Source organism: Vidua chalybeata, chromosome 4 (assembly GCF_026979565.1).
Source record: "Vidua chalybeata isolate OUT-0048 chromosome 4, bVidCha1 merged haplotype, whole genome shotgun sequence".
Classification (NCBI taxonomy): domain Eukaryota; kingdom Metazoa; phylum Chordata; class Aves; order Passeriformes; family Viduidae; genus Vidua; species Vidua chalybeata.
The window spans coordinates 25,987,369-26,010,780 of record NC_071533.1 but is presented as its reverse complement, the minus strand read 5'-3'; the positions used below and the strand labels follow the sequence as shown (position 1 = coordinate 26,010,780).

Below are 23,412 nucleotides of genomic sequence, written 5' to 3'. Positions count from 1 at the left end.
ATGTCCTGCCAGAGCACAAACGTGTATTCTGAGCTGCTGCCAGAGCCAACACCCCAAGGGTTTCCCATTCCATGCTTTGACAGCATCCCTGTTATTTTTCACTTCTGTGCTCCCTTTAGATGCTTTAGAGCCAAACCTCAGGTAACCAATATGGTACAGCCTTCACATCCTACTGCACCCATGGGACATGACTTTCCTCTGGCATCGCCTCCTATTCACAGACTCTCTCATAATTTTGTGATGTGTCAAAGCACATACAGGACTGCATGTGAAATGCCTGCCAGTTCTGCCTCTTTTTTTAAATGGAGCTTTAAGGAAATACTTAAAGGCTATTATGCAGCTCTGCCTTATGGACCTACTAAACCTGCTAATCCCGACCCAAGTAAAAAATAATGCAACAGAAGTGGCTTTTTATGTCCTCTTCTCACACAGCTTCAGCTTCTGGTTCCACTATAATAACACACAAATGTTTAAAAAAAAAAAAAAAAAAAAAAAAAAAAAAAAAAAAAAAAAAAACACCAAAAAACTAAGGAGCTGACAAAGCATTTCGTGTTCCAGCAAGTAGTAACAACTGCACCCAAATAAATACTAAATGAAAACAAGGGAATGCCAAAACATTTAAGTCATGTTGCTGCAGGCAGTCTTTCTGTCTTCCCAGGTTACTAATTTGTCCTCTGTTGGCTTCTGTAAATTTCCAGATGAGGGCATTCTACTTTCCCATCTCCTAGATGTAGTAAAAAAAAATACATTGGTTTGCTGCATATATACATATCTATATGTTTGTGTACATATATATATATGTCTTCATGTGTCGACTTGAACATAAATAAATGTATATGTACATATATATATATGACCAGTAGAGTTCAGAAAATACTGTACACAAACCTCTTCAGAGAGATCTCTGTCTGCTAGTATAGTTGTACTCAAGCTGCTTTATTTATCTCCCAGATCAAAGGTGGACATGGCTCCTGTCACATAACCAAGATGCAGGGTTTTTTTTCCATGTGCTTACACCAAGACAGAATATTCAATAGCTAATAAATATCCTGATTGTTTTTTTCTGTGCAGGTTACAGCTTGACTGAGTTTCCAAAGTGCCCACACCTAAGTGGAGCTGTCACAAGGTCTTTCTGACATCACCTTTGGCTGCTCCCTCCTGGAGCTAACAAGTACCTGGTCACTTTTTGCCAGCTTTTAGGATCTCTCTTGTATTTAGTATATTAAAATCACTGTGAGGTAATTGATTCTGGTTGAGATAAAGCTGATAAAAACAAATGTTGACAACACACCCTGTGCTTAACTGACTCAGGGCCCTGCTGGACCGGTCACTGCATGAACTCGCAGGCAAGTCCATTCCCCTTCCAGAGCAAATGCCAAGCAGCTGCCTGTCCTTGAGAAGGTGCAAACAGCTATGGTTTGTCAATCTTTAAATTTCTGTACTGAAACAGATCTTTGGTGCAGATCAATTTCCACAGCAAATCCATCTGCAATGGGTTTACTTCTCAGGATGCACCAGCAATATATTGTTTTTCAGTGGAAGTCTTTCACAGTTACATAGGTAGCCAGAGGCACCTTACTTGGACACTCTGGGTAACTGTTAGAAATATTTTCTCCTTTTCATCATTCATACAGGAAGCCAGGCTGCTGGTTTCTGGTACCATGCCAGGACAAAGCCCATAAACAAGCATGGAAGAAAGAAAATTAAAATGTTCATAAAGCAAACAGAGCAGGATGGAGTAAACAGCATGTTTTGGTTTGCATTTTTGGTGTTTTACTAAACACAAGTATTTTGGAAAAGAAAAAAATAATAAAAGAAAAAGAAACTATTTCAATCCTACTATATATTATGCAGAGATAGCTGCCAGTATTTACTGCATAGCCTTATGAGGGCAAGTGGTGCTGCAAGGCCTGTGTCTGGGTCAGGGTCTCTGCTAATCTTGGGAGACTCCACGTATGAGACTTGGCAGGCTTGCTCCTGCTCATAGTATCAAAAGAGTGTAAAAGAACTATGAGCCAAGAGGGAGGGATATTTCCTTGATTGTTAAGACCCTTTCCATGGCTTTAAAGGAAGAGAGAAACAATCTCCCCCTTCTACTTCACCTGCCACTTCAAGCTTTCCTGGTGACGTTTGCTGTTCCTTCAAGCAGTTACTAAGCTAGCTGTGAGCAAACTTGCTTTTGCTAAACCTGAAACAAAAGCCCTGATACAAGGCTTGTCTAAAGAAATACCAGCACAATATTTTGCATATACCTTAAATCTGTTTATGGCCCAGGGTTTCTGCATGAGCAAGACGAGGCAGATCAGCATAAACAGCGGAGATTTTCTAGTGTTGGCAGCGGCAGTAGCCCTGGAGGAAGGGACAAGGCTGTGCTCGACACCGACAGAGGGCAGGCACCGGTGTGGGAAAACCATTTCTCCTGAAATGCCTTGGGACTCACAGACTTGGATGCTGCCTGGCCCCAGCCCATCTGTACATTGCCAGTACACAGGGATTGCTGCTAAGTCAGTATGTAAGGTGTAGTACAACTTGAACTGCATCTGCCCTATGCTAAATGTCATTGCCCAGTTTTCAGAGAGGAAGGCAAAAAGGAAAAGCATTGCAGCGAGCATTCCTGACAGACTCTAGCCTTAGTTCTGTTTGGATGTTAGCAGATCTAAATGCCTGTTCTCTTCTTGAGGACCCATCAATGAATTTCATCATTGCCTGTACAATACTGTCCTAGCTGATAGTTTTGGCAATTCCTACATGTCTTTTTAAGTCTTTCTGCCAGGACAAGGCACTGAAGACAGGTAGCAGCTGTCTCCACTGGGATGTAGAGATGGAGCTGCTGTGACTTCTGCTATTGCTGGCTGGTGAGGCAAGGTTTCCAGTGGAGCAGGAGTATAGAATATCAAACCTTCAAATTTAACACTGAGGAAGCTCAAGTAAATGACTGGATGGAAATAAGTGCTGTCTAGAGAAGCAGAAAGGTGGCTTGCTGGCAGAGATACTAAAAAAAAAAAAAAAAAAGTAAAAATCAGGAAGTGTGTTTCTTCAATATGCAAAATTTAGGATGACTTGCTGGATACTGATCAAGAAAAAGGAAGTATCATCAGCACAGGAAATTGTGTGGCTTTACATATGCTCTCAGAAAACTCTTCCAAACATAGTGCTGCAGGTGGCACAGACGAGCTACAGATGGGGTAGCAGGGCCGTGGGCGAGTGTTCGTGCTGTCTGCTCATGCAGCCTCCTGAAGAGACGGTGCGTGCTTGGCAAGGAGAAGGTAAATCCGAGGTGCTCCACCAGCAGCTTCACTGCTTTGAAATGTGATGCCTCTTCATGGGAATTCTGTCCTCCTTGCCCTATCTTATTCTCCCCTCCTTTTCTTGTGGGCTTTGTTGTCCAGCTAGATGGTTAAGTGTAACCATGAAGAAATGCCACATTCGAGCAAGTAACTTCTTTTTGATTCTGTGGTTACAAAGTGATCAAGGACTGGGTATATTTAGATATTGCCTGGACCTAAGAGTGAACCAATATATTTGAGCATCACGGCTCTTTTCTACAAACATGTACAAAACCTGGCAAACCATAGATCTGATTAATTTGCTTCACTTTATAAGAAATGTGGAAATAATGATACTGGCTCTGATGGACGTACACAGGTAATATCTCAGCCTAGTCTTACAAGCAGATTTTGGGACATAAGAGGCAGAGAGGGACATTGATTTTGATTAAATGATCCGCTTTGTGCTCCTCACCCCCCTCCCAAATGTTTATGGCAGTGGCACCAGGATGACCGACGACTGGCAGGAATGGCAGGATCGCGCGTGGGAGCTGATCACCCGCCCTCACGCACCAAGTCGGTTGTTTCGCGAATTTGTGCTGGTCTGCACCCCTAGGAAAAAACAACAAAACAACAAAACTCCAAGGCACACACAGGACTCACCCGCGGCTGGCCCGCCTCGGCTCGACAGGAAACACGAGTCCCCCCGAAAGAAAAACCCAGGGGGATGGGGGAGCGGTCGGGACGGGACGTCCCGTTCTGTCCCGTCCCGCCGGGGAAGGCGGGAGGGAAGGAGGCGGGGAGGAGGGGTTTGGCCGGGGCCGGCGCTGGGATAAGAGAGGCGGGGAACCCTTCGGCGGCTCGGACGGCCGGTGTTCTCCGGTGCCGTGCCGTGCCTGTCTGCCGGCGGGATGGAGGAGCTCTACAGCAAGGCGGAGACCCTCGCCCTTCGGAGGAAGCACATCGGGTAGGGGCGGCGGCGGGGCCGGGAGCGGGGCAGAGGGGACGAAGAGGAGGAGGAAGGTCTATCTCTGGTGACAGCGCCCGTCCGGATCAGCTCGGTGCTGCCCGGGGGCTGCCAGCGCTGGGCAGCCCCTCCGGCCCCGCGGCGAGACCCAGCGGGGAGGGGGACACGGACACACACATGGAGCTGTCATCGCTCTGGACTGCCAGGTCTCGGGGCCACCTGGAATTCCCTAGGCGGGCGGAGGGATGCCATCATTAGAACACTGCCCATCAAACGCATCATTCACTTTTCTAGCAGATCATAGCAGGCGGCCAGAATGTGGTACCCAGGTGTATGTCTAAAATGAGGCTGCGCAGGGGTGGGATTTTTTTGTGCATGCACCAGCAAAACAGCCGTGTCCACTGAATGAACCTGTTGCTATTCCTTAAACTGAGTTTAAGGAGCCCTGCGGGAGGGCTACCAGGGGTTGTAACCTGAGCAATAGCCCTGGCGGTGTACATATCTGATCCCTCTGTATGGCAACGTTAGTTCCTACAGGATGTGCAGCTTTAATAATTTCTTCAGTAAATGTTGCCAAGTGAAAAATAAGTCCAGGTTGGAAAACCAGATCTATTCTGCTGACTGCATCTTAAATATGTAGCATACAGAGAAAGCTTACTAAAGATTCATAACTCACAAAAGATTCCCTAAAGTCATGGCCTCATAAAGAGAGAAAATCAACTGCTTTTTAGGGGCTAGCTCAATATTAAGGGAGTCCTGCCTGTGCAATGATTGTAGGATTGAGCCGTGCTGGGCGAACAAAGAAAAACTTTCACAGAAAGAACTGACAAGTTAGAGGACAAAAAACTGTAGTTGAGAAATGGCCAATGATGATGGGCATTGCTTTCAAAGTATAACAGAGAAATAGCTGAAGATGTCAGAAAAGATCCATGCAAGAGAGCTAGAAGCTGCGAGAAAGAAAGCAAAGTACTTCACTATCCAGGAGTCACATTTATAAATTCATAACCTCAGTATACCCAACAATAACTCTCAGACTTACCTGGAAACAACTGTGTTTATCCAAGCTCGTATAAACTCAGCTAAATGTTCAGAAGACTTTCCTTCTGCTCAGTAATATCATTCAATAAAATTACATAGCTGGCACATTCTCCAAGGGGGGGGGGGCAAGAAATAAGAGTGTTTAAAGAGTATTTTGGTTGATTTTATAAGGAGCTTGAGTTTTGCTGGAAGTCAGTGTGATTTAGATGCTTATAAAATGCCTCTTTTAAAGATTTTTATCCAAAGCAGACAGGGTGAGAGTGTGATGGTTTTAGGATCTGCTCAGCACCTCTGAAAATAAAGCCTGCCAGGCATTAGTGTTTTGTTCTTGACTGTGATCTCTATATGCTACAGTCATCCATTCCATTGCGTAATGATTTTTTGGCTATAGTAAAAAACAGTGCTTGACAGCTTACTTTAGTCCCAGAGAGTTACTTGGCCATAGATGTCTGTAAGGCACGTAAACAAGCAGAGCTTCACCCTAGGAACACGGCAGGACATATAAGGACCTGGAACAACGTGCAGACACTGTTGTCCAGTGAAATCAATTGCAGGCAGAGTCAAGCTTTGAAAACACCCCTATTAAAGATCAGCTTCTGTTCTCACTGTGCCTGGGGAAGTGCATGGGTTTTCACTGTGAGCAAGAGCCCCTGCTTGACCACCACCTGCATGACTCACAAGCTTTTTTTCCAGAAGGAGTCAACTGTCTCCAGAGCTGCAAAAAAATCAACCTCCTCAACACTCAAGGGAGGGAGAAAAAGTGAGAAAATTAAAATGGTGTTATGTTTATTATGTTTTAGGCCTTCCTGCAAAGTTTTCTATGCCAAGGACCCTCTGAAGATAGTCCGTGCTCAGGGCCAATATATGTTTGATGAGAAAGGAGAAAAATACTTAGACTGCATCAACAATGTTGCACATGGTAAGCAGTTTGACTTGTGAGACTGCTTCTATTCCTTAATTTCCACTAAGGATCAGGACACATTTCTGCCAAATGGTGATGTTCACATTGCTTCTCTAAACATCCTTGTGTGGTTCAGTAATTGACTGCTTGCTAGTAATAACTAATAATTTTCTTCTTTAGTGGGCCACAGCCATCCATATGTGATAAAGGCTGCAACAAAACAGATGGAACTGCTCAATACAAACTCCCGCTTCCTGCATGACAACCTTGTTCAGTATGCACAGCGACTCACAGCCACCCTGCCTGAGAAACTCTCTGTTTGCTATTTTGTTAACTCTGGGTAGGTCTGATTTGTGGTTTTTTAATATAACTATTCTTTATTACTATTTGGCTCCTGTTTGAGACAGACACTCAGGACAGTTTGGTCTAAATCTTATTAAGTAGGACTTAGTAACATGCAACAAAAATATATCCAGCACTGATCAAAACTTGCTTCCTATTTGCAGCCATCATATTTACAGTGATGGCTCAAAGCAAGAGTGCCAAAACATGAAACTGGCCTGCTGAACGCTATGCAAGAAAAAAGTGGGGGGGGAAAGCAAGAAGAGGAAATTAATTCTGCAAATTGGTGAACGTTATGTACAGACTGATGAATGCCATCTGTAAATTGATATATAACCTTGGAAACAAGTTAGTCTTCTTTAGGCAGTTTGGTAGTCTGTGATCACTTACATGTCCAAAAACAGACAATCTGTGAGCAGAGGGGCTGTGACAGATCAGGCTGGAAGCTTGAGTCTTCTTCCGGAGTGCAGATTTGTGATTGTGCAAGCACTGAGGAGAAAGGACTTGTGGAATGTGGGAGATGAGGCATTGCTTTTTGAGAGTTAGTGGCTGCACTATGTTCTCAGCTGCAAATTGGCCTCCTTTGTACCAAGGGGAGGTAAATATCTACAGGCAAACTGGGGGAGGGAAAGAAAGCATCTCTTTGTTTTCTATTTATACAAAGGGCTGTTTTATCTTTGCCCCCTTATATGGCACTTACAGTCTCACTCTTAGCATTGTAATCTGTAGAGTAACAGAGTCTGCTGTGTTGATTTGTTGTATCCATGAGTCCCATGCCTTGTTTTCTGTCAGCATTGGAAGTGCTCCTGCACTAGTTTGCTGCTCTATCTGTTACCATGCAGGTCTGAAGCAAATGATCTTGCTTTACGACTGGCTCGGCAGTACCGTGGGCACCAAGATGTGATCACCCTGGAAAAGTAAGTACACGGAGTAGCTCATGTGAACGCAGCCAGCAGCTCCTGCCATTACTTCAGAAGCAGCTTTGCAGCAACCCCCTGCTGTTTGTACTCCACTCCTGCTGAAAGAAAAGCTTTGTTGCTTTTGTATTAGAGCAGATCAGGAAATCCCTTTTTCACATTTGGATAAACAGGAGTTTTGAAGATCTCTGAAAAATAAGCTTGTCGGTCACCCCAGAAGGTCAATCACCTGTTAGAGGGCATTTCCCACAGACTCCCAAAGCAATTCATGCCAGAGACTTAAATGTTGGTTTCAAAAGCAGTGAGTGGTCTGGCTACTGGGCTGCTCTGGAAAAGGGCTTTCTCTTCATCACGCATTGCTGGACATGTTTCATTTTGCACAAATAAATATTCAGTGGTCAAGAAGAAAGATCCTGTAGTTCTGCAGCAGTGCTGCTATGATGCTCAGCTCTCCTTCAGTGAATAGAATTATGCACACAAAACCAAGGGGCTGCAAAATCAGGAGGTGTTGGGATGGCTGCTAGCCACAGGGTAGGTGGCCGACCACATTTCAGGGCTTTCTTATCCTAATGCAGCTGTAGGTTTGGTGATGTTGCTGTAGTGTTGGATTTTCTTCTCAGGTTGTGATTAGAAAGTCCACCCAGAGCAAATGCAAGGGCACACGTCTCTATCTGAGCAGCACAAAGCTTGTTTGACTCAGCTATATTCAGATCCCTGTTAGCAACACACTAATCTAAGTATGTTCTACAAAGAAATCGTGACACATCTTTGGTTTGGTTTGAGGATTGCTTCGCTTCAAGTTTATGGCTGAACAAAAGTGTTTACTATTCCCCGAATAAAGATGCTACATGCTTTAGGCTCAAAAGGCTCTGGTTCCTCATTTCTAAATCAGTTGGCTGCAACAGAAACCAGCTTTAGCATACTCTGCAGTATAAAACACTTATATTCAAACAATATCCTTTTCCTGACCGTGGCTTTTGTCAAACTTTCTTGCCTGCAGTGCCTTCAGGGCAGATAGTGATGGACTGCTGCTGCATAAGGTTCCCACTTCTCCATGTAATGCACACTCCTGAGAGTTTTCACAGTGGTATTGGGGTGTAGCTTGCAAAGCTTGGGCTGGCCAGAGTGGGGCTGATGGGTTGGAAATGAAGGAGCTGGACCCACCTTTCAGTTCTAGGTAAGGCTGCTAGGTCACCTACCTTGAAGTTAGTGCAATCCAGACATCATCTTGGTCTGTCTCCATGTTGGCACTTGATTTTATCCTGTTTCCAGTCTTGCTAGTGAATTAAAGTCAACAGCAATTTCATATTGTCTTTGAGGGAAAGACTGAGAAAATTAAATCAAGATTTCACAAATGATACTGCTGTGTTGCAGATACGGTTGCTATTCTGGATTATGTATAAGCAGAGTTGTAAATTTGGCTCTTCTGTACATTTGGTGAGAAGTGACTTAGCTATTTAACACTCACACAGTGCTTACCATGGCCATGTTACATCTCTGATTGACATCAGCCCCTATAAATTCAATCAGCTGGGAAAGGACAGCAAGAAGGAGTATGTGCATGTGGTAAGTATGGTTTTTGGTTTGTTTTGGTGGTTTTTTTGTGGTTTTGGTTTGGTTTGGTTTTTTGGGGTTTTTTTTGGTCATTTTTATGCCTGTTATGCAGCATATTGTATTACCCACTTCTGGTGTAAATATACTTTCATTCTATTTTGCTGATGCTAGTGTACATATGCTTGGCTGATTTAAGTGGAATAAATACAGCAAAATTGTTTGCTTTTGGATTTCTAAGAAGGCGTTCAGCTGTGGGGCTGATTTCCTTCATTATGCTACCAGTTTTCTTAGTCACTGCATTGTATAGTTACACAGTTTGATGAAATTGGCCAATATCCATTGCATTGGTTTGGTTAAAGATATGCAGGACTTTGGGTCTAGTTCCAAAAACTTGAAAGGCAGATTGCACAAGTTTATACAGATTTGGGTATAGGACTCATGAGTGTCTAAGGGAGTGTTATTTTTCACATAAACTTGTGTATCTTAAAAAGACAAAAATTTTTCTCAGTCCAGAAATGTACACCAAGCAGGCCTTTCCTGTCTAGACCTCCTTGTGTTAACCGCACTGCCAAAGTAGTATCCACCTTTTTGTAGCACCTCCTTTCTCTTACTGAGCCTTTCCTAACACCATTTGTAGAGGCTTGAATGTCACACAGATTTGTACCATGACTAAAATGCCACAAAGGAAGTGACAGACTGGAAAACCCTACTATCCAGTTGCAGAAACGGATCTTCTGTGAGAATCTGAAATAAAGTGGTGGATACCCAAGACTCATTATTGTGTCTTGAGGGAGAGGAAGGACAGTCTTGAAAGGTGGATGAAGTAGATTATGGTTCTTAAAACAGCTGCGTTCAGTAACATTGAATGTATGGCAGGCCCAGATTAAGCTTAGTAAACTCCAGTAAGCATTTTTGCAATTCAAAGCAAACATTCAGGGTATACTAACTCTTATTTCCTATTTGTGTGAAAAGCCAATAAAGTGGAACAACAGAAAAGAAAGTAAAAGTTTCACAGATGTATTGCTTTCATAAAAACAAATAAATGAATTGGTCTTTTCAGGCTCCTTCTCCAGATATCTACAGAGGGAAATACAGGGAAGACCACCCAGATCCAGCAAGTGCTTATGCTGAAGAGGTGAAAAAGATTATTGAAGAAACACAGAAGAATGGACGCAAGGTGTGTGTTTTGTGCTCTAGAAATGCTGAGGCTTCATCTATTTATTATGGCATGGGGGTGTGTAACAGGCAACTAAGGACTTGTTTCTTTACCAATTTCACATGCTTCCCTCTCCCTTCATTTTTCTATGATGGGTTCTGTTCAAAATGGGCAATTTTTCTATCTGATGCTCTTATGATAATTTTTCTAGGCATCAATGAAAGGATCAATAATACACTTGTATATAAGCAGATGCAATCAAAGCTGTCAAATTTCCTATTTGATGCATTGAATCGGTAGATTGTTAATATCGTAGGGAAAGGTTTGAGGTCAGCTGAGAAACTGCATCACAAATTCTAGCAAAGACATATAAAAAAATCCAGGACACTGAGAAAATCTATTAGATAAAATCTCAATACTACATTTCTAAGCCTGTTTGGTTAAGAAAACTTTGAAGTCATATAAAAAGGTGAAACTTTCACTCACACACACTATGACCTTGATAAAAACAGACAATTTCTGAACAGGTGTGCCTAAAATGTGTGTTAATCTTTTATAAGATGGCATTAGTGTGTTGAGACATGTAGGGCTTGATCCAAAACCCACTGAAGTCCCAGAAGACTTCAGTGGAGACTGGAACATATTCCCTTCTAGTCCAATGGACTTACATCACCCCTCTTTTAGTTTCTTCATCAACTTTTTTTTTTATTCTCTACTAACGGATAGTTTTGTTTTTTCTTCCTTTGTTTCCTTTCTTTTGCACATTTCTTAGGTTTTGGTGGCATAGACCTGTGGCAGGACAAGTTGTGCTAAAGGCTAAGCCTCACATGCTATGGGAAGCTTCGTACTCTTTGGCCTCACATGTAGTGTACGGGTCTTTACACGTTACTGCTCGGCCTTGTTTCCAGGAAGACTGCACCAGCACAGAGACCTCTTGATGCTCAGGGAGGGGTTGACAAGTGGTGTGGGGATGCAATCCCTTAAATAGCAGACTTATGCTGAGATCTTGGGGTAATATTGTATCTCTGCTGCATAGACCTCTGCTGTTGACAAGAAACGAATTTTGATGTTCCAGTGTGTCTGATCTGCTGTTCTCACCCTTCCTGACTTGAAATAACTTTCTTTTTCATTCCTAGCAACTGGAATTATTTCATCTGTAGAATTTTTCTCTTCTTTTGTCAAGTGGCTCGTGCTGACATGTTATTTGTGTAGTTACATGCATTAGGCAGGGGTGCCCAAAGGCTAGCCACAGGTCATCTTACAGGTCAGTTTCCACCCACTTCTACCTGGTGTTCAGGATTAAACAAAAACCCACATATACCTGCAAGCTTTATTAATCTCTTAGGGAAGACAGTACACACTGTTGTGTGCCTCCTGTAGTCTGGCATCTTTAAATAAATTTATGTAGCTCCTAGGAGCCTAGTCCAACACCCACTGACACCAGGAAGCGTCATCCAGTTCAATACAAGGGCTTAATGGACATTCTTGCATTCCCATCAGGCTGCAAAGGTGGCCCTGGCTACTGCAAATTTGGGCACTCTGATTACAAAATTAATAAATCCTTTAGCCGTAGCTGTTTTCAAGAGCTCTCAGTTGTCCAGCCCATTCTGTGATTAAATTAAGGCCCACATTTAAACATTTATTTCTAGACTGTTAGATGTCTCTGCCAAGGCTAAGTAGGTGAACACAGCTCTTACATGAGTTTGTCTCTTGTAGATTGCTGCCTTCATAGCTGAATCCATGCAGAGCTGTGGAGGCCAAGTAATTCCACCTGTGGGCTATTTCCAGAAAGTGGCAGAGTACGTACAGCACTTTATAGGGGCGTAACGGGGAAATTAAACAAAGAAATAGCTTTTTTCACTATAAACTTATCTAATCAATTCAGCTATTAACCTCTCCTGTTCTTGGCTATCTGTGGTTCATTTCTTCTTATTGAAGAGTATTATTTCAGTTCAATTTTTTTAATGGAATATCAGCTAATTTTTAGCTAGATAATTGTCATTCTTTTTCTATCTTTAATCCTCAGCCATAAGTTTGATGGAAGATGAAGTTAAACCAGTTATAATTCTACGTACCATTACAGTACTCCTATTTGACATTAAAATGTCAATTTTTATTTCCTTAACATGTAGCATACTAAAAATTTCATACCTATAAAATAGCTATAACTGTATTCTTTCTTTTATTTCCTAACTTGGTCTCACACTGCAGAATTTCTGTGATGCAGACTGCCTTGTCCTTGATTGCCTACCCGTGTTCTGCAGCACTTTCAAGGTATTGTGATTCTTTTCAGGTATGTGCGTGCAGCAGGTGGAGTGTTCATAGCTGATGAGGTCCAGGTTGGCTTTGGCAGAGTTGGGAAGCATTTTTGGGCATTCCAGCTGCAAGGTGAAGACTTTGTGCCTGACATTGTCACCATGGGAAAGCCCATTGGCAATGGACACCCTATGTCTTGTGTGGTCACAACAAGGGAAATTGCTGAAGGTTTTGGTGCTTCTGGACTGGAGTATTTCAATACAGTAAGTTCATAGGTGAAGCTTTGACATTTTGGTCTGCATTTAACAGTTAGAAGTTCTCCAGGTGATCCAGATAACATGTGCAGCAATCACTGCATTACATTACTAAGAGCTTGAGTCAACCACAGTCCAGTATCTAAAAGCAAGTGGAGAGGCTTTGAAATATGCTCCATTTCAAGTGTTACATCATCATATAGACCAGCACTAGCAGCATGACCAAGCTCTCTGGCAGGTCATGCATCTCAGCTCACATCCATACAGATAAATTCTTCCTTATGTCTCTTTCCCTCTCCCCACTCTGAAATGTTGATTATGTAAAATTCCATTTTCTGGGATAGGCTCTGTGCTGGTGGAGCTCATGGCAGACCTTGCTCTGCAACTGACACCTAACAAAACAGTGACCCTTACCAGAAAATAATTCATCTGCGTGCATGCCACAGAGGTTCAGTCTTCTAGTATACTGAGCCTACTTTCTGCTCCTGTGACTCAGCCTTCTTCCCAGCTACCATGAATTCCCCTGTTTTAAATGGTCTTTATACACTCTTGCTTATGGGGTTTATACACTTTTGATCAAAATAGATCAAATCTATCACCCACTGCTCTTCCCTGGAGCATTTTGCCTGCACATGCAATCAGCTGAATTCTTCAGTCCTGATATCTTCAAGTTACTGTAATCTGGAGCAGAGGAAGAGGGAGCCCTTCCCTTGCCCAAATGTAGGGGATGGTGTTCCACAGCCTAAATGGCACAAAATCCCCACCTTTTCAAACTTTCCTAATGACATGCCAAGCAGGAGAGGGCAAGTGAAAACAACATGGATAGCCACAGATGAATGTTTTGTTTTGATAGGTTTTGATTTTGATGCCATGTTTTCTTTTGTCTTTGCTATCAGTTTGGAGGCAATCCAGTGTCTTGTGCCATTGGCTTGGCTGTGCTGGATGTAATAGAGAAAGAAGATCTCCAAGGGAATGCCACGCATGTAGGAAATTATCTCCTGGACTTGCTGGCTGAGCAAAAGGAGAAACATCCCTTAGTGGGAGATATCAGGTGAGTGCATCACAGCAATGTCAGAGAAGAACATAATTGTGCTAGAAAAAGTGACAAACTTGGTGTGAGTGGAACACAGTAACAAAATGCCGCGATTTTGTTACACCTCTCTTTTAAAATGGACTGCCCAAAACTGGTATTGTAAGGGAATATATTTTTTTTTAAGTTGTCCATTTGTCTGCTTAATTGCTTACAAGCATAGCCAGCAAAAAAAGTTCTGGGAGATTAGGAGAAAGAGCCATCCACATGCAATATCCAAGATGTCAGCACACCATCGTAATCATGCAGACCTTGTTAAAGTCTCTGGGATTTCCTTGGGAGATATTACTATGGATTTTCCTTATCTTACGTTACTACCATTGATAATTGCCTTCAGGTTTTTTGGGGGGAAGGGGTTGGGTCACAGGGTTTTTGTACTTCTTTTTTTTTCATTATTTTTCTCCCTGGCTTACAATTTTCAGGATAAGCATGAAAGAAATTATTCTGTCATTCTTATCTGGCCATGTAGCTTTAATGAGCCAGGTAAATTTATTTATCCAGAAATACCTCTTATCCCATTTGACTGTGTGAAGTTGCCAAAAGGCGACCAAAGACAAAGTCTCCTCTCTCCTTCTCGTTCCCCCATTTGCACTCCAGGGAAGAGAATTACAGTTGTTAGAAACAGGTATTGCATTGGCAGAAGAAGGTTTGGATTTCACTTGTCTGTACTTTTCTACTCCAGGGGTGTTGGATTGTTTGTTGGCGTGGATCTGGTGAAAGATAAGGAGAAGCGAACACCAGCCACGGCTGAAGCCCTTCATCTTATTTACAAGTAAGTAGTTCTTAAAGACTGTGTGCAGTGATCAAACCCTCCTAATATTTTCCAGCAGTTAGTCATTAATTTTATTTTCAGTTTGTGTAGTTTTTGGTGACATAGTACTAAAAAAAAAAAGCTTTCAAAATCTGTCTCAGCTTGAAGGAAGTGACAGGATACAACATAGTTTTATACCTGTGTCTAACACAGATGTTTCCTCTTTCCACAGACTCAAAGAGCATCAAATCCTTCTTAGTGCAGATGGACCCTACAGAAATATTTTAAAATTTAAACCACCAATGTGTTTCACAATGGAAGATGCAAAACACACAGTGGAGACACTTGATGCACTTCTTACAGGTATGTGTGCTCTAGGGCTCAAAGGAAAGCTCTTCTTTGTTCATTTCCCAATGAAACATCATCATAGCCTAGGCCATTAGATGCAAGAGAAAGTAATCAACTGCATTTCTTACCATTCATCAAACTGATGTTCTTAATGACAATTATTATAAATAAATACAAAGCCCCATATGTACTTCATCCAAACTTTTAGACAAAATCCTGCTCTTGAGCCATTCTCTTACAGACTCAATGTTATTACTCATTTCTGGTCACATGTGCTGTTTGTTAGGAATGAATATATTAATTCAGCACAGGCCTGAAAGACACTGCAGATACACTGGTGTAATTTTCCATAATGTGCTCTACCTTTTCTTTTTGTTCTTTTTGTTTATTTTTCAACTAAAGTACTGGAATGTGATTGTCTCACTCAAATTTAGCCTGAAGGTTTTCAGGCTCTATTTTTTTTTTTTTTTTACCTGAGGACCATGCCAGGGGAAAATAACATCAGTTATACTGTTAGCATAAAGGCTCTTGGAGCCTGTTACACATTAAATGCTCCCATCTTCTGAGAATATAACAACTAAAGTTAGACTTATGTTAACCTGCTGGAAAAAGGCAGAATTCCACTCCAAAAGGTTTCTCTGATACCCTGTGCTACAGTCAAGTTGCTAATTTTATTCTTTTCTCTAAATACCCCCAAGCTAGACAGTCCTGATAGATTAATCACCTTGCCTCAAAAAATGTTTTAGGAAGTATTCATCTTTCTTCAGTTCTTCTTCTGTGTGATAAATGCCCAGAGGAACAGCTGATTTTTTTTTTTTACTTCAGGCAGCTACTAAATTAACTATATGCTTACTTCCCCCCTGCTTCTTTTTAATTTAATTATTTTATTACTTTTTTTTTTCAGAACTGGAAGAGGCCACTGGAATGAAGACAGAAAATAATGCATCTACAAATGTGCAGTGTAAAAGAAAAGTATGTTTTAATTTTTTAAATTCTTTTTTTCAGATAGGTGTTTGGCAAAGCAAGTATAAATTACTTTGGTAGAGCATGCCTTCATTTTTGGTAGCATGAGTGGCTCTGTGCCTTGAAACTGAGCTCAGAGAGTAACTCGCTACTAGAAACCTGAGAGGATTTACCCTGTCTCACTGGGGTAAATCTAAAAAGAGCTGAGTAATCCAGACCAACAACATGTTATAGACAAGCCACCTGCCTTATCTGCTTGTGTGCAAACAAGACCAACCAGACTTTGGGCAACACAAAGTCATAAGCACAGCAGTCGGCAACTATTAGTTCTTGGTATTACATGCTACTGAAAGATATTTGGCTTTCTAAGCAAGCCTGCAGCCTGGAAGGTGTCCAGGTTTTCAGAGAGTTCCAGGGATTTTATTTCCACCATAGCTCTTTCAGTATGAATGGCTGACACACATCCAAATTAGGACTTCTTAGGTTGCAGCATCAGCTCTGGAAAAATCACATATGATTTCTCACACTCTTAAAAAAATGTCACCCTCTCTACAGGAAAGCTTGCTGAACTGTCCCTTGGTGGGTTTTCTACTTGTGGGGATGGGAACGCAACAGCTCAGCTGCTCTGGGGTGTAAAAATTAACCTGATGAGTTATTTGTTATGTATCTAGATTTTACTAGGTTTGGAGTGCAAGCCTACTGTTACAGACATTTGTATGCAATCAGTTCAATTTCTTTCAGAACTAAGAAGTTGTGGCAATAATAGAGAGCCAGGCAGAACTACCTAATGGGAACCAGGCCCAGTGGCTGCCTGGTGGAAGACACACACGTGCCTCCACTGACATCTCCTTTCTCTTTCAGACAACTGAAGAGAGTTCTCAACCAGAAGATGCAAGTGAAAGCATCGGCCACATGAATGGAGCTGCCTGCCGACAAGAAAATGGGATTTATTCTAAAAAACGCTCAGTGCCAAGTAAAAGAATAAGAACTTGAGGAGGGACAGTTTCTTCATTCAGTTTGAGTTTGTGTCTGTCTTGCTTTTGAGATGAAGAGTGCAATAATCTGAGTCCTAGGATCTCTTTGAAGCCTAGTCATGCCTTTCATAAACTGGCTGAATTTCTATTAGCTTCAGTAGGTTTAAAATACCTTTTCAGACATATGACAACTGTGCCATATAGCTTGAAATCTAGATGTGACAAAATGGACAAGTGATACAAAAATACCTTGGTGCTGATGGCAGGTGTGATATAGGTACACAAACTTGGTGAAAACTGCAAATTTGTCCATATTATGCAGAATCTGATTTGCTTAACTGCCATAAAACAAATGCCAATCCTATTAAGTTTTAAAATATATGCTTAATGTGCTATTTTTGCAATATTTTAAATTTCAATATATAATATTGAGATGTTAATTACTTCCCATGTTTTAATGGCTGAATTCACTAAACAATGCTTGAGAAAGAAATCATTATTATCTTCTAGTGTAACTTAGGTCCTATGGACCATATTCCCAGCTGATGTAAATTGGAGTAGCTTTGCTAATTTCAGCAATGCTCTACTAAGTGTCTACAACTCTATGTGTAGAGACACAATGTCTATGCAGGGCACTCTCACTATAAATTCAAGGAAAATAAGGAGTCTAATTTTCTATTAATAAAGCAACTTTTATAAATATTTATATAGAGTAAGATTTAAAAAAATTCCCCTAAAGTTTATAGATTGAATCCTATCAGTCTATAAAATATGCAAGTAAAGTATATATAATTTCAGACACACTGGCTGATAGAATTTAACCTGAAGGTGACTAAAAATGAGGTTCCCAGGGCCAGCCCAGCTTGCATTCTCATGGATTTTAGTTGTTTTGAGAGTCATGGGAATTACTGCCTGATCATGGTACTGTTTTATTACTGCTTAGTGCTGATACTTTTTGTCAGTGGTGATGAAGAGTTGCACACCAGTTCCATGGGATCCTGACACATAAATGGTAACGCTGGATAGGTTACTAAAAGGAGAGGACCGCTGCATAAACCATGCATGCAACCAGTGCTTATCTGTGCTGCAGATACTTCAGGCTGACTTTCCTCATTGTCAGTGTTAAATTTCAGTGACAGCACACAAGCCCTGCTTCTCTTTCTTAATACGTGCACAACTTCATGCTATGGAGGACACTGAGGACTTTCCAAATAGTTTGTACTTCAGAAAAAATTACAAAGTGTATTTATTTCCTCTTCAGTTTTAATACCCTAAATTCTGCTGTTTCCTAATTGCTGCTAATTATGCTACTGATATGACTGAAAATTGAGCACTTTATCTAATTTCATGTTTTCCACAATTTGCTACATTTATATTGGTATTTCTGGGGCAATGCTTTCCAACATCCTCAAGCTGGCTTATTTTCTGTTTCATGATCCTTGAATAATTCTTCCATAAAAATAAATCTCTTGTTTGTAATTATGATGTCCTACACAAAGAAGGTTTTTTGTTTATTTGTTTGTTTTAATTCTATTCTGCAGTAACACCTATTTGCTGAGGGAAGTAACTTCAGTTTTAGCTGGAGGCTGTCCCCATGCCAAGGCAGAGCTGACTAGGCTGTGTTTCCCCAAGGCGCTCAGCTGTTGGCAGCTATTACCCTTCAAGCCAAATGTTGCCTCAGCTGCCACAATTCATTCCCTGCTAACTGCACCAGGAAGGATGGGTCTTTTCCAAAATGAAACTATACAAAGAACTAAGTGAACTTGGTATGTCTAAAGGCACAGTTTAAGTCACTCCCTGTATGGAGTGCCACTACTTATATTTCACTTCATCCACTGTGTGAAGCAACAAGCAAGCAAATATTTGTGTGATTTATTAGAAGGGTTAAGCCCAAAGGCACAGAGCCCAGTACCAGTCTGTACTATGACACCAGCTGTTGTGGCAGGTCATTAATGTTTAATTTTCAAAAGTATGTCAAAGAACTAGACTTCAAAAATCTGATTAGCCTAAATCTAAGGTGGGGTGGTTTGAAGATTGCAACCTCAAAAACACAAAAGGCCTGTGCTTCTCTGCTTCTTCCTGTGCCTTGGTTCTGCACATGCTCAAAATATTTGGAACAACCATTGCTCCAATCCACTTGTGTTTTTCACCCAGCTTCTGCTTCACAAGTCAGGAAGCTCTCTACCTGTTGGTTCTGCTCATTTTGCAAAGTGCAGGTTACCTAGAAAAACTAAGTGTTTATTTTCTTTAAACAAGAGAGGATATCACTCCTATGAAGCCCACTAAAAAGAGCCACAATCATTTAAATGGAGGAAACAATCCAACAGCTACCAAGATTTGAGCTGGACTACTAGACTTACTGCATCAGTGTTCCCACAGTATCTCAGAGACCACCTGCACGATTATGCACATTCCCTACTGTGAAGGCCTTATCATTAGAAGAGTCTAACTAAAGGATGAGAGAGTGGAAGCAGAAATAATTAAGGTTAAACACAGGTACCACAGTTCCAGTCAGCTGAACTGATCAAATATATTCCCTCCACTAAACAGGCAAAGCTTTTTTTCCCCCTTTCCAATTCCATCTCCCTTTTTTGTCTTTCTACCTCTCCTGTCCCGGCTGTGCAAGTCCTGGTTTTGGCCATGTATTTCAACCTCCACCCTAGCCCTTCCAATCATCAGACAACTCCATAAGCTAGTTCCACTCACTAACCTTGCAGAATAAATATAAAACCACACATTTTCCCCCCAAGTTTTCTGGAAGACTAAGGAACAGGCTCGTGCAGGAGTAAGAGACAGTGGAGTGAGGGAAAGGCAGGAGTCCCAAGGGAGCATCACACTGGAGTTAGTTACTTGTATCTTCACTCTAGCTCATCATCCTATTGGAATCCCAATCAATATAATTTTGTTGAATTCTCATAGTTTGCCACTTTTATCATCACTTTTATATTGCACATTTATACATTTCAACAAACAGACCGGTTAGAACAAGGGAACAAGGAAGGACAGTGCTTGCTGCAACTACCAATGAAAATGTGATGCTGAGTGTCTGAATCTACTGCCAGTTTTGCTGCATAAGAGAAAGCAGGACTGAGACTCTGTGCAGTCAGGAAGCTGTGCCTTAGACAGCACTGCTCTGGAGAGAAGAATCAGCATCCAAAGTTGCCATGTCAGCACGACACTGCATAACTGCCAGGGAAAGAGGGTATGATGCCACATGTTCTCATCTGGGGAGAAAAGCCTCAGCCTTCCCTCAGTAAAACATTGCAATGGGACTACACTGAATACAAGAATTATTCAGGGGTATTATATTTTGTCTGTTACTTTTTAAATGAATGGTTTTTAGACATACAACAGCCTCTTCTCATATAATACATTTATAATCTTCACAACTGTTAAGCTTGGTGGCTGGGAAATAGCAGAGTCCCAACACAGCAAAGTCCAGAAAAGTCCCCCCACACCCAACTGGAAGCAGCAAGTTCTGATTAAAGCTCATAAAATAAGGGAGGTAAATGAAGGGGACCAAGGGACAAGCCTGAAAACTTATTTTACATGTGTCATTGCAATGCACAAGGCATTTTTGTTTAAAAAAAAGTAAAGCAGAGACAAAAAGTCATTTTTAATATGGTAAAATTTGAATTAAATGTCTAACTGGTGCAACAATTTCAGCATCAACAGGCAAAAACTCACACCTAAAAAAAAGTCATAAACACCCATCATAAAAATATAACTCAGTGGCTGCTCTTGCAAAATGAATTTGTACAGGTATTTCTTGGAGAGTAAGCCCCCAGTGCTGCATCTACTCTAAGCTCAGAGCTGAAAAAAACAGAATGTGTCAAAGAAGAGGCAATTGGTAATATATTGGAGAAGACAAAATAAGGCACTGGGATGCACAGTTATGTACTGGGTATACACATTGAAGCCTGTTGTAGCTGTATCTTTGACTTGCCACTATGGGCTTTGTCTCCATTTAATAAAATAACTTTGAAAAAAACAGGTGACTTATACTTGCAAGTAGGGCAAATTAGCTCATAGCAGCAGAAAGGTTGGTTTAATTTTCCAGGTTTCTCAGTGATGACTTGAGGAGGTGTTCTGGTAGTGTCTCTTTTCAATCTGGATCTGGCCTGTGCTGCTGCCAGGCAAGCTCTGCCAGAAGGATTATGCAAGGGAACACAAGACCAAATGACTGTGACAGGATTTCCCTATCTCTGCTATCCACACACATTTGTATTTTCTTACCTGGAACATTTGATTTTTTTGGTGCCTGTGGTTCAGCAGAAAAGCTGAATTAGAAAAGGCAAGTTATGCCTTTGCATTTCCCACTGACTTGTATGCCTGGACTCTGTTGTGTTGTCTCCACAGGCTACAGCTTCCAGGGGTATCTGACAAAGTCCAGGAGAGACAACTGTGCAGAGCAGGGCTCTTCATGCCAATATTTCAAAAGGAAAAGCATTTGGGTCGAAATGAATACTCAAGATACAAAGCACCAAAAGTTTAAAGCCCTCGCTGAGCTTTGCAGCTCAAGATCAATGTGCACTAAGCAAAACAGTCTTCAGTCTCTCCACCTCTGCTCAAAGCCATTCATGTGTCTTAGGTAAACACTGCTCCAATATCACAATGACATACATTTACAGCAATATGGGACTAAAAACTAAATTAAAGGAAGGGGAAGGGGAAGATCATGAAAAAATGTGTTTTGGAACAGCACTGAAGATTGCTAAAACTCTTTCATAATCAATAAGGCAGAAAGTCCTGGGGTTACATGAAAACATGGGAAGGATTCCTGGCTTCAGCCTACTATTGATCTATTACATGGCTCATATAGTGGCTTAATATCTTTATGTCTCTATTTACTTCCACATATGAGAGCAGCTGTAATAACATTTATTATGATTTGTAAAGGTTAATCACCTTATCAGGAACAATACTGATGATACAGGATTGTAAGACCCAAAGTATAGTTAGCTCAATTTACTTCTTTGGAGTTACCTCATTTTATTCCTTACTTGCCTGTGATTTTGTCAGGGAATAAACCCCTATGATGGGCAGGACATATTCAGAGACTGATTATGTGAAATATCAGGAAGAAATGAAAAGACACAACCACAGAACCATGACACAAGCAATCTGGCTAGCATCTCCCAGGAAGCTTAAAAGTCTGTAAATATATTTTCAGTTGCCAAAAGACACTTCAAACAAATAGAAGGCTTTTGCTACCCATTGCTTAGTTTCTTCATTCTAGTCACAAAATAAGGCATGAAAGGAGTTCATCTGGAAAATGTGCTGCTAACACGCTCCAGTGGCTGGCTCTTGAGAACAAAGGTTTCTGTTCACAGTGCTTATAACCAGCTCTCAATTAAGTTAGCTTTCTTCTATTCTCTATTAGGCAAGACACAGAGCTTATAAATCATAAATAAATGAGGCTATAAGGACAGACTATATTTTGCACATTCACCTTTGAAGAACAGAATTTGAGTGCTGGTGAGACCTACAAATCTCTGAGACAGGACCAGATTCCCTTCCAAATTATGCCTCTATGCAAAAATAATCACAGCCTTTAATGCTGTTTTCTTAATTCACAGTTAAATGACGACACTGTTTTTTTTCTCCAAATGCCAGTGAAATTACTTCCAGTGTAAGCTAGATTTGATCTAAGATTTTTTTTTTTCTGACACTGATGTGTAAATATAACAAATACCTACAGGTAAGGACTGCATCTACATTCTTTTGTCTAAAGTGCCTTAAACTACTTCCTAATTAATGGGAGAGGTTGGAGAATTACCTGCAAGCACTGTAGGAAACTATTTGTCCAGAAAGACACGTCTTCATATAAAATTCAGAAGACTTTTTATTCATGCCCATTTTCTTACTTGTTTCATTCCAATGAGAATCCTCTTCTCTTTTTACTGCACCCACCCTACACTGTAAATCTTTTCCCAGTTTGGATTTGAGAGCAGAGGGATGGGACACACTGGAAAGCATGCGAAGAGAGCACTTCATATTGGAAACATTCCCTCCTCCCATAGTACAGTCAAAACAACATAAACCTTCAAGTGCTTGTTGCTGTTAGCCATCTCCAGGTATATTCTTTCTTCACTTTATTTTGCTTCCAGCATCATAAAGTTGCCAAACATCTTCTTCCTCCTTGTCTCTCAAAAATTTTTCCGGCTACTAACAATACTGCCTTCTGTATAAACTTGTTATTTTACATTCCAGAAGAACAGTCTGGAAGAACAAATAGCAGCTGTTTATACTAGCATTTTTTCTGGAAAGAATATGTGTGCATATACATTATGCATCTATGAGTAGTTTTTTTTTATATATATACATATATGCACAAAAGCATACAGAAACATGTATACAGATGTGTTTCAAAGCAATTTATCTGTCAGGCAACCTCTTTATACACAATAAATGTACTATGAAACAGAGAGAACCTACATTGGACATATTTTTGAGGGGAAAAAAATTATTTTATGAAGGGAGAGTGGCTTCAGAGACTAATACTAGCAGGTGAACCCTTTAAGAATACTTCATCATACTGCTGTCATGGGAAAAGTTGTTTCCACAGATGGCAAAGAAAATGAAAAGACAGTAAAATATATGTAGGCCAGTGCTGGAAAAGAAGGAAATACCAT

General features: G+C 41.0%; 1 protein-coding gene and 1 long non-coding RNA gene across 2 annotated transcripts; one reads left to right on the top strand and one right to left on the bottom strand.

Annotated features, from left to right (window-relative positions):
* Positions 1-527: 527 nt before the first annotated feature.
* Positions 528-4,027, bottom strand: LOC128787580 (uncharacterized). Its single transcript, XR_008430745.1, has 2 exons — positions 3,930-4,027; positions 528-724 (listed from the first exon to the last, which is right to left on the bottom strand). It is a non-coding gene; the product is annotated as an uncharacterized LOC128787580 (long non-coding RNA).
* Positions 4,028-4,134: 107 nt separating this feature from the next.
* Positions 4,135-18,259, top strand: ETNPPL (ethanolamine-phosphate phospho-lyase). Its single transcript, XM_053941386.1, has 13 exons — positions 4,135-4,233; positions 6,072-6,190; positions 6,353-6,512; positions 7,357-7,431; positions 8,904-8,997; positions 10,046-10,162; positions 11,858-11,940; positions 12,435-12,660; positions 13,548-13,702; positions 14,424-14,513; positions 14,725-14,855; positions 15,745-15,812; positions 16,665-18,259. The coding sequence occupies exons 1-13, from the start codon at positions 4,178-4,180 to the stop codon at positions 16,794-16,796; spliced, it is 1,506 nt and encodes a 501-aa protein (XP_053797361.1). The 5' UTR covers positions 4,135-4,177; the 3' UTR covers positions 16,797-18,259.
* Positions 18,260-23,412: the final 5,153 nt, after the last annotated feature.

What these genes read in the sequence shown, in the direction of transcription:
- ETNPPL (XM_053941386.1), top strand. Translation starts at nt 4,178, where the DNA reads ATGGAGGAGCTCTACAGCAAGGCGGAGACCCTCGCCCTTCGGAGGAAG. An exon ending in AGAAGGAGTATGTGCATGTG is followed by an intron (nt 8,998 to 10,045) that starts GTAAGTATGGTT and finishes TGGTCTTTTCAG; the next exon opens with GCTCCTTCTCCAGATATCTA. An exon ending in ACTTGATGCACTTCTTACAG is followed by an intron (nt 14,856 to 15,744) that starts GTATGTGTGCTC and finishes TTTTTTTTTCAG; the next exon opens with AACTGGAAGAGGCCACTGGA.